This window comes from Tursiops truncatus, chromosome 18, assembly GCF_011762595.2.
Source record: "Tursiops truncatus isolate mTurTru1 chromosome 18, mTurTru1.mat.Y, whole genome shotgun sequence".
Lineage (NCBI taxonomy): Eukaryota > Metazoa > Chordata > Mammalia > Artiodactyla > Delphinidae > Tursiops > Tursiops truncatus.
Genome location: NC_047051.1, coordinates 57,679,359 through 57,690,447, shown reverse-complemented (window position 1 = coordinate 57,690,447; position 11,089 = coordinate 57,679,359). Strand labels below are relative to the sequence as shown.

The following is an 11,089-nucleotide window of genomic DNA, read 5'->3' as shown; positions in this document are numbered from 1 at the left end:
TGGGAGTGGAGATTTAAAGTCAATATTAAAACTCAGGATTTAGATAAATTTGATAGCTATAACTTTCCCATTATTAGGATTTTCAGACGTGAAATACTCTTATTGACTTTGGACTTAAATAGAGCAAAAATATTATATTGTAATGTTAAAAAGCATGATTTTATATGGATAATTTATACAGATATACCATTACAGGTAAATATATTTATTAGTCAGGTATTCTTTTCCACATATCAATTTTTTTTTTTTTTTTTTTTTGCGGTACGCGGGCTTCTCACTCTTGTGGCCTCTCCCGTTGTGGAGCACATACTCCGGACGCGCAGGCTTAGCGGCCATGGCTCACGGGCCCAGCCGCTCCGCGGCATGTGGGATGTCCCCGGACCCGGGCACGAACCCGTGTCCCCTGCATCGGCAGGCGGACTCTCAACCACTGCGCCACCAGGGAAGCCCATACACATATCAATTTTTACACTATTTAAAATTTTAGTCTACAAGAGCCTGATGAAACTCTCTTGGATAAAACACACTGGTAAGGTCTCTATAGCAGAGTATCTGACAAAAATTTTACTAATCAATTAACATGGGTTACTGCCACCCTTCATGTTTTATTTAAATAGACATGTATTCAATTACAAATTGAAAATACAGTTATTTTAGTTTCAGTACTCAATATTAAGTTGTGTTTTTAATGAACTATACAATAAGATTCTTAAAAAATGTGTTAGCTGGAAACACTAGAAATTATTACTGGTGGTAGAAATCAATTTGTAAGAAACTCTAAAATATGTATATTCCAGAACACTAAAAAGTAACCAAAATTTGCTACTAGCATATATATGCTTCAGTACTGGAGTATCACAAATTTGAATTGAGTTTACATTGTGATACACTGGAAATATGTCTTAAAATGTAATGATCTTCAAATAAGTTTGCTGAAAGTCGACCAAGATGCTGATAAGCCTTCAATTTGAAAAAGCCACAATTCTATTTCTGCATATCTTAACTTAAAAAAAATTCACCCTTAAAATCATTGTTTCATATTTTCCACTTTTAGAAACACATGTAATTTTGAAGCATGAACCTGTTTATTTTATAGTAGAAATATACAATATTCCTTCATGTTCACTGATAAAGTACCTAATTAAAAAAAACTCATTGGAAGACTTCCACTCAACATCTCTCTATGAATATTACTTTTCTTCTGTAAATGACTTTCTTAATACGTAATAAAAATGTATCTGACATACTTAGCATTATGCCATATATCGTTATATTTTTTGACAGTAAATAGAAAGTGAGAAAGTCAAATTATTTCGAATTTGCATTACATCAGTTCTCTATGAAATATTTATGTTTTGATCTTCAAAAGTTCTTTTTGTAAGAAATAATCTAAATCACTCAAATTTAAGGTTAAATGTTGTTCTTTTAAAAAATGAGTATGAAAGCTATTCATTTTATAATACTGGCACCACTACCATGAGAAATGTTTGACCTGTGTCTTGTAAGCCAAATGATTTGCCATAAATAGAGGAAGAAAAGAGTGTATTATTGTCAGACTCAAAGATTATACTACATCAGATTCTTTTCTTTCCCCCCAATCTAACATGCCTAAAGAGTAGAACACAAAAGTATAATTTAAAATAATTAAAAAATTGAAATGAAAATTGGGTATGCCATGCTTTAATAATATATTTTTGTATGCCATATACGTGCTACATAGATTATCAATGGAAATATATATGGATAGTTATAGATAGGCATTAAATTGAATTAAAATCAAATTAATGATAAAATGCACAGTTGTCAAATGCAATATTAATTGATATATGTTTCTTAGGATTTAGATCTTAGATAATTATTTTTAGGCACATGACTAATGTCCATCCAACTACTTTAATTTTATTGTCATATATTTGTATTTGCAAAATAGTAGAGAACTTCAATGGGTATGAGGAACATTATGTATAAACTAGTTAATTTAATAGCAGTTTAATTATCAGTTTCATATTTTATTTCCTTTGAAAAACAATTCATTAAATGCTCCGGCCTTCCAGAGTTTAAATAGTTTCTTTTGTTGTTTTCAGTTCTTCTTTCTCAGTGTAAAATTTGTTCTTAAAATGAGTTAAAAAGAAATATTTTGCCATCTTTGCAAACATCTTAATTTGGGGCCATCTGAAAGTGTAACAAAAGCATATTTCCAAATGAATTGGAAGCATATTTGTGGTCTGCTTTATTTTCATTAATTTGGAGTTGTGTGACTTTGGGAACGACCTATTGAGCTCTTGAAATGAAGTAGCCAGTTTCTGGCATTTCAAACAAGGACTGAACTATTCTCACTCTTTCCCTTGCCCTACTGAAAAATAAAGAAGAGAAAGGATAAGAAGAGAGAAGGAGGAAGGGAAGGGTGAGATGTAAGGGAAAAAAAGAAGAGAGTCAGGAAATAAGAGTAAGGAGAGAAAAGTATACATATTTAATTTGAATAATTTGCTAACTTAGTAACAAGAATAGAATTAATGATATAGGGCAAGAAACTGGTAACTTAGATTAAGTTCTTAAGTTCTAAACTTTTCCACATTTTGTGTGGCTTTTTCATTACACACTAGTTTGATTTTCCTATTGAGGTTGAGGGAACAGTGGTAAGGGACAGAGCTGGATACCCAGAACATTTACCAAAAATTTCCACTTCACATAAGTAGGGGTGATACGGTTGCCTAAACAAAAGATGTGTTCTGAGTCTGATATTAATGCTAAAATTGATTAATTCATAACTCCAATCATTAGCTTAGCTGTAAATTATTTTGAATATCAGCATACAAGTTATCTACATTTACATGGAATATATTTACTTTCTCTGAGATAACTAAATATTTACAGTATAATCATATATATAGATAAAAATAAAATTTTGTAATCTCTACCTGGAGATATATTTGTATGAGATTATGCAACATATCAAATAGAACAAGCACAAAGAGTAAGCTTAGTTTGCATCCAAATTTTAATTGATGCCTGAAACATTACATATTGTTGTTCTCCAAAATTCTATGGAGAGAATTTGCAGGGTTCCTTAATCCAGTCATATACCACTGATATACCCAATTTAATTATTTACTCAGTATACCTGAAAAACCAAAATCCAAATATTCAAAACCACACAAATTATGTTCTGTTGTATATGCTAATGTATTGGCAGGAAACCATGTATAAGGAGAAAAGTAATTCATTATTCTATACAGTTTCATGATTCTACATGTTAAAATTTCTTCAAGTTTATTAGGGCAAGGATAAGTTTACTTTTATCCTCTTAATACAGATGGGAAGAGTATAATTTAAAAATTAGAAGTAACTTCTTTCCATAAATCATATAATTGTTATTTTTTGAGACTAAAAAAATACTGGATACCTTACTAAGAGTAGAGGTAGAAATGAACCACCTACAGTGAGTGTATATGTAACAAGATTATGTGAAATAGTGCTGGTTTGGAAATAATAATATTATTTTGTAAATCTTTGAAAAATACATCAACAAACTTTCTCTGGAAACTACTTATATTGTCCAGAACTACATTTTTGACTTCATGTAATTCTTACCTCTTACTTTTAATGCATCAATTAAGAACTAAAAACTTAGTTATATGGAGGATTCCACTTTGTATTAATATTTTATAAATCATACAACACTGCCATATCTATATATAATAATATTGTGAAAGCGATTTTGACATTTTTTGAAGAAAAATAACTCCCACTGTGAAGAAAAAATTAACCACAACCCCAACTATGATGTCAAATGCTAGTATTTATATTTATCTTACAATGCTGGATCTAATATGGAGGAGGTAGATGGAGAGCAGGAGATACATTTTTTTATGATAATATCATGGCATTAAGTTTATTCCTTTCCCCTTTGAAAAAAAAATTTGCAAGGGAAAACGTTACACAGAATGGGGATAGTTTACTTCACTTGGCCAATGTAGCATTACTAATTATTTTTTAACCCCTTAGGGAAATGCTACCACCCGTTCAATCTGAATTCAAGTAGTTACTGTCAGTTTACTCACGGATGAATGCTGCCTCTTTGTGGCAGAATGCCACGGAAAATATTCCTTAAACATAAAGTTCATGAACAGCCCTTGATGTTGTACACATTCCAGGTGAGATTATGGGGAGATCCACCAACACGAATAAAGCACATGGCTCTTTACGTTTCGATGAATTCAAAAGTTTCCTACCCATAAATATTATCTAATTCACTGGCCAACCTTACTCAGAGATGAACAGCTTATACTCACCAAACATTTTGAACATTTAGGATATAGATCAACTTGAGATAAAGTACCCATCGTAATTGTTGAAGGTAGTTTGACACAAGTTAAACTATGAAAAATTGTAGACCGAATAAATAATACTGGCACGACAAAATACAAAATCAATGTGCAATACATTACTTACCATGCTCCACATGTTAGATGAATACTTCAGTAAGGAAAAGAAGTATACAGTTGAAATTTCATTAATAAACACATTAAATGACACATTTAGATAAACATATTTCCCTGAACCAACAAAGGTGTAATTATATATATTTGATAATTTAGGGAACAATTTTTTTTCTTTCAGGAATAGAAGTTAGCTACTATGTCTTAAATTATTAATCATGGTGATTCAGTCAATCACACGTAGCTGTTTCTTTTGCACCTTAAGTAATCATTACTTCAGTCCCTCATATGTGACATAGTTATCAAGTGTTTATTCAGAAACTATTTAAAAAATTACATGTGCTGGGATACATGAGACTGTAACAACAGTAGCCCCATCTTACAGATATCCTGTTTGTGGCTATCATCATTGCTTGCTGCCCAGAGGGATAAAGACATTGTATAGAGATTTGTACAGTCCATCATTTGGTCTTCTGAGGTGCCAGTACACGTGGATCTGTACAAATGCAACTGGGTTTGGTTAAACAATCAAAAATCGGCTACAATAGTAGTCAGATCAATACATCATTTTGGTTGACTAATAAAAATACTTTTAAATCTTCTCTAACAAAACCAGAAACTTGCACATGATTCTCACTGGAATGGCCCAATTAATTGCCCTAAATCTTTTTCTTTTATACATTGGGATACAATGTTTGTTTGTTTGTTTGTTTTAAATTACAGATCCAATTGGGTGGGTTGCATTGACTTTTAAGATTCTGCCATTAAGTTCTCCATATTTTAATGATTTTAAATGCCTTCCTGATATCACTTCAGTTTTGGAAATGCAGCTCCTGATATAGTGTGACACCTCTGTGAAAATCATAGGCTAAATACTGAAGGAAAGAGAAATGCTAAATGTGCATATAAAAATAGGTGCTACAATAAAATATTTGTATATTTCATCAATAAGTTATTTTGACTAATCAATTATGGATCATATAACTCTGTAATTTTAATGATTTGTCCACATCTATGGTGATCTTTTCAAGATCACAATACGTTTGTTCTTTTAATTCAAATGTCCAGAATGTATACAAACACATCCTTTAAAAAGAAAGGAAAGGAATGAGAGAGGAGGAAAAGGCAGGGAGGCAGAGAAAGAGAGGAAGCAGAAAGGGGGGTGGGGAGAGAGAAAGAGAGAGAGAGAGAGAGAGAGAACAAACCTTCTATTAAAGTTGGGGTGTGCTAATCTCTCCACAAAAGCCATTTAGACCCACCCATGGCTCAAAGGGGGAGAAGGGGAGGGAGAAGGGAGCAAAAGAGGAAGAATAGAATCTATGCGCCACCATCTCCCACCATTCTTAACACTTCCAACCACTACAAAAATTACTGAGACCCTTAACAAGTCACTCGCGAAGCAAATTGCCCTCAGTAAAGCCCTACTCTTCGTCTCCTCCACACGCAAGAAGAGAAAGTGATGTGCCCAGTTTACACAAATGTTTCCCCACGTGTAATATTAAAAGGAAATTGCACACCCTTTCAGTATCTTCCGCCGAAGCTGAGAATCTCGTGCCAAGGCACTTCACCCTAAACGTTGAAACAACACAATTAATCAAATGTGTTTGCGGTGTGTGTCTGCTTGCTTGTCGGTTTTAAACGCAAAAGCTCCAAGGGAGTTTCTCTGCCTTTAGAACTGGCTAAATGTGGTCTGTTTTTCCAGCACTTCGAGGTAGTCCGGCTCAACGTTTAGTTTTGCTTTTAACTCCAGATATTCGTTCCTGTTGGGTTCTACAAAGACAGCACTGGGGGGACTGTAGAGCACCGGTTCCCGCAGCCTGCTGTCCCCTGCCCCCGGGTGCAAATAATGATGGGGGCGTCTCAGGTCATAATTGGGGGAGAAAGTGTAAGCAGCGGGGCTGCACGGGAATTTGGGATATTCCGGGAGGCTACTGCCGGCGGGGGCGGTGGAGCAGTGTTTGTCTGGTTCCAAAATGCCCCTGTAAAAGCGGTCGGCGTCCTGCACCGGCGACAGTAGGTCCTCCCGGGGCTCGATGGTGCTGACGCTGTAGGCGGGGCTCCGCAAGTGGTGGCTTTCCCGCCTCTCCTCCTCCCCCGGCTGCAGCTGCAGCTGCGGCGGGGGCTGTTGCTGCTGCTGCTGCTGCGGCGGCGGCGGCGGCGGCGGAGGCGGCTGCAGGTGATGGTTGCTGCTATAGGTGACCTTGAGCTCGTGCAGGTCTTTGTAATCCTCCACGGAGTTGCCCTCTCGGGAGCGATAGATGGGGTTTTTGCACATGTGGCCCAGCGGATGGGGGATGTACTCGTACACGTGGCCTGCGGGCGTCTTCACCTTGGGCAGCGCCGGCCCGCGGTGGTGCACGTGCGCGTGCGGGTGGCCTCCAGCGCCGCCGCCGCCGCCGCCGCCGCCGCCGTACACGCTGTACTGCATGTTGAAGGAGCTCACGTCGGAATTGTTGGTGCTGGTGTGGTCGCTCTGCTTCTTCTTCCTGCGCTTCATGACTAGCACGAAGAGCCCGGCGGCCACGAAGACCGACATGATGAAAACCAGCAGCAGGCTGAGGATTAACACGGACAAGGGCACCGAGGACGCGCCTCCGCCCGCGCCCAAGCCCGCGGGGGCCCCGGTGCTGTTCAACCGCACGGCGGGGGTCACCGCGCTGGTCCTCGCGGGGACCTGGATGGAGGAGGGCGTGGGCGTGGAAACCTCCACGTCAGAGTAGTCTGGGCACAGCAGCTCCGACCTAATGAAGCGCATATCCATCTCAGCGAACTTCTTGGGCGCCTTGCAGATGACCTCGTCCACCAAGACGCCCACTCTGAGCTGCTCGACCCACAGTTTCATGCCCACCACGTCGCAGGTACAATCCCAAGGGTTGTCGTGCAGGTCGATTTGGATGAGCGACTTCAGCTGGTCCAGAACTCCACTCACCGGCAAGGAGGTGAAGTGGTTACTCCTCAGGTTCAGCCTGAGGAGGGTCAGGCCTGAGAAGACGCCTGAGGGCATGGTCTGCAGGAGGTTGTCATTCAGGAATAGCAGCTGGAGGTTGGGGACCGGATCGAAGGTCCCAGACTGAATCTCGCGTATGAGATTGTACTGGAGGAAGAGATACTGCAGGCTCTGCAGGCCATAGAACAACTCCGGGCTCAGCCTCTCTATCCTGTTGCCATTTAGGTAGAGGCGCCTCAGGTTGGTGAGATCCCCAAAGGCGCGGTCCTGGATCACGGAGATGCGGTTGTTGCCCAGATGCAGAAGGTCCAGCCCGGTGGCCTCCAGGAAGTCGCTCCTGCGCACCAGGGCGATGTAGTTCTCCGTCAGATACATCTTCTTGGGGTTGTAGGGCTTGGGCTGCAGCTCCGCGATGCTCTCGATCTTGCGTTCCTGGCAGTTGACGTTGAGGCCCAGATCGGAGATTTGCAGGTTGCAAGTGCACGCGGTGGGACACTCCAAAGGCACCGGAGATTTGGTCTGGTAGGCGATGCTGGGGCCATAGTTGCCATAGCCCAGGTCCTTGGAGGGCTGCCGAGAGGTGGGGCGCACCCTGGGCTTGTTGGGTTGGCGAGTCCCCTTGGGGGGCTTCAAGGGGGGTTTGTAAACAGCAGAGGAAGAAGTGGCCACAGAATTCACCGATGCCGGGGTGGTATGTAAATACCCCGTGGTGCTCAAAGGCGACTGCGGCCTCATCTCATAGTCTGAAATAAGTTTCCTTGGGCAAAGTTCCTGCTTGGACACCTCGTCCAAGTCCCGGCCGTGTAAGCGGAAGGGGGTCTCACAAACCACATCCCCCACCAGGGCCGAGTAGGAGATGCTGTCTAACCAATCCTTCAGAGAGATCAACTCACAGGAGCAATTCCAGGGGTTTTCCTCCAGCTGTAACTCCACAACTTTGTCCATATGCTGCAACAACCCCACGTAGGGTAGAAGTTTCAGCCGGTTCCCCCGCAGGTCCAAGTGCGTTAAGGGCACAAAACGGAAAAGGTTGTTGGGTAAACTGGACAAGAGATTGTCATTGAGGATAAGCACCTGCAACAAATGCAGTTTCCCAAAAGCATTGGGTTCAATGACACTGATGTAATTGTAGTCGACCTGTAGGTACTCCAGGCCCTCCAAGCCAAGGAAGGTATCATCACGCAGAAGTTCCAGTTTATTATTGTTCAGATGCAATCTCCTTAAACCCCGCAGCCCGTGGAAAGCCCCAGTCTCAATATCCTGGATAACATTGCTACCCAGATGCAAAATTGAAGCCCCAGTGTAATTGACAAACTCATTGGGATAGAGACGGTTCAAAAGGTTTCCAGACAACAAGAGGTGGTAGATTGGGAAACGGGGAGGGCTAATTTCAGAGAGGCTGATGATCCCCCGGTTTTCACAGCTCACAGTTAAAATGCCATCCTTTTCCTCACAAGGACATGCATTGTCACAGATTTCCCCATAATAATCGATGGTTTCTGCACACGAAAGGACGAGAGATGTTAGAGCAAAAGCTAGAGTCTGCAGCATCCAGCTCTGCATTTTTCTGTGAAGGTCCTGTTCCAAAGTTAGTGGGGGGCAGCAAGTGTGCATTTTATCTCCTGCAAGGGAGAGAGGAAAAAAGGAAACAACAGAATATGACAAAAATTTAAGGGATCAATCAGAAAGTCTCTCTCTTTCCTAATACTACTTCTCTGAAATCCAGAAGGAGGGGATAAGAATGAACCTCCCCTCCCCCTCCACCGTCCTTGGTACCTCGAAATTCTCCAGACTTTATTAAAATCTGACATTCATTTTGATTTAAAGGTTGATTTCATTTCCTAAAGACAATAGGAACATGCTGCTCTTTACAAGATAAGGGCAGGTTAGGCAAAGTCCCATTTTAGTATTCTTCCCGGCTGCCCCCCCCCCACTTTTAAACCAATCCATAAATATACATAAAATGGCTGTCAGTTCAGTTTCATGGCTCTAATTTAAAAGAAAGGAAGCACCATTTTACAAGGTTCCCCACCTCACCTATACCCAGTCCCTCTGCCTTTCCTTCTGAACCTCTTCAGGTAACAGTTCACAGTGAAGGTCTCCCATTTTCACAGAAAAGCCAGGAGCCACAATACTTTGGCTATTTTAAAACCATCGCTGGAAATGCCAGAGTGGGAACCTAAAGAATGCTTTCCAGAGGCAAAAAGGATGCAAGATAATGCATCAAAAGGACCCAGAAGAAGCTCTTAAGTCACCAATTTTCTTCAGGAGCTTTGAGTATGGAGAAAAAGGAGAGCGCGTTCGCTTTGATGGTGGACTTCACTATCACGCTATTAAGCACATCAGCGTCCTAATTGCATGCACGGTGCCACTTAGCAGCTCTCTTCCCTGAGAGCGCCCTGCGTCCACTTCTCCTCATTGATCATGTCAGCGACGCTACTAAACCGCATCTTTAAGCCACTGAAATAGTTCTGCACGACGGATTACAAAGAACTCTGCGAAAGCATCCGCAATCCCGGAACACCTCTCAATACCTGGAGTTTAGGACGTTCCTACTGCTTACCGGGAACCAGCTAAAAGTAAACCAAGGACCAGCGCCAAAGCCTCTCCAACCTCGGGCTCCGCGTCTGTTTGCCACGGTATGCAAAACTAACCCTACCGAATTTGCAAGATTTGGAGTGAACTACCACCTCGCCAGCATCCCCATCTTTGGAGTTGCTTATTACATTTAATTGTCAGTGCTTTACTCCCCCTACCCCCCCTTCCCCCCCCCCCCCCCCGAGAAAGGGGACTTGGGCTGATTAAGAGGCAAAATAGAAGGGTGTAAGGGAGGGAGAACAGCAAGTGACACACGCCAGTGCTTTAATATCCGAATTTCATCTCCCCAAGGAATCAATCTGAGCCCCTCTCCCTTTTCGTTCTGGCTTTCTTTTTGTCCCCTTAAAGGCTTCCTTCGACTTCCTACTTCGAGTCGACAGCAGCACTCATAAAGGAAAGGACATAAATGGAGCGAGTGTGTGAGTGTGTGTGAGTGCGTGTTGCGTTGGTTGGGGGAAGGGGGGTGGGAATATTTAGTAGAAATGCTGGGCTCGGAGAACCAATGCCTTTTCTCTGGTCAGCCTTGCCTCTGCCTCACCACCATCGAAGTCTGATGCCGAATCGCAACCTCACACTAAAGCCAAGACGTTTCTGAGTCACGGGTTCAAGACTGGAGACCTCGATCTTCATCCTCAAGCCGACTCCAGCCCGCGTTATTAACAGCCCCTGCATTCTCACGCACATGTGCAAGTGTGCCTGCGAATCATTCACGTGTGGCCACCCAGACGTGTCGAGACGAATGGGAACCCACAGTGTATAAACGTCGCAAGTATCTCCGACCTCCCAAAGCAACGACAAACACCTCCCGGCTTAAAAGCGGCAAAAACACCCTCTATGAAAGCAAAACGTTTACCTTGAAATTTCCGTTCTCCGCGGGATCAAATCTGCACATCCATTCAAGTGGGGTTGGGTCCCCTCCCCCTCCCTCCCAGTGCTTCCCCGCCCCCATTCACCTGCCGCCCCTCTGACAGCCCATCGCAAAATGTGTCCAGCCAATATTAAACTCGAGCGTTTACAACTTTAATTCAGTTCTGGATAGCCAGGGTCGAGGAGCTTCCTCTCACCCCACTCCCTTTCCCCTCCTCCTTGCCATCAAAGGAGCCCC

General features: G+C 42.1%; 1 protein-coding gene across 1 annotated transcript; it reads right to left on the bottom strand.

Moving 5' to 3' along the window:
• Window positions 1-453: 453 nt before the first annotated feature.
• SLITRK5 (SLIT and NTRK like family member 5) lies at window positions 454-9,187 on the bottom strand. Its single transcript, XM_019920902.3, has one exon. It carries the CDS (start codon window positions 8,998-9,000, stop codon window positions 6,109-6,111), a length of 2,892 nt encoding a protein of 963 aa, XP_019776461.1. The 5' UTR covers window positions 9,001-9,187; the 3' UTR covers window positions 454-6,108.
• Window positions 9,188-11,089: the final 1,902 nt, after the last annotated feature.

Coding starts and splice junctions, on each gene's coding strand:
- SLITRK5 (XM_019920902.3), bottom strand. CDS start 9,000: ATGCACACTTGCTGCCCCCCACTAACTTTGGAACAGGACCTTCACAGA.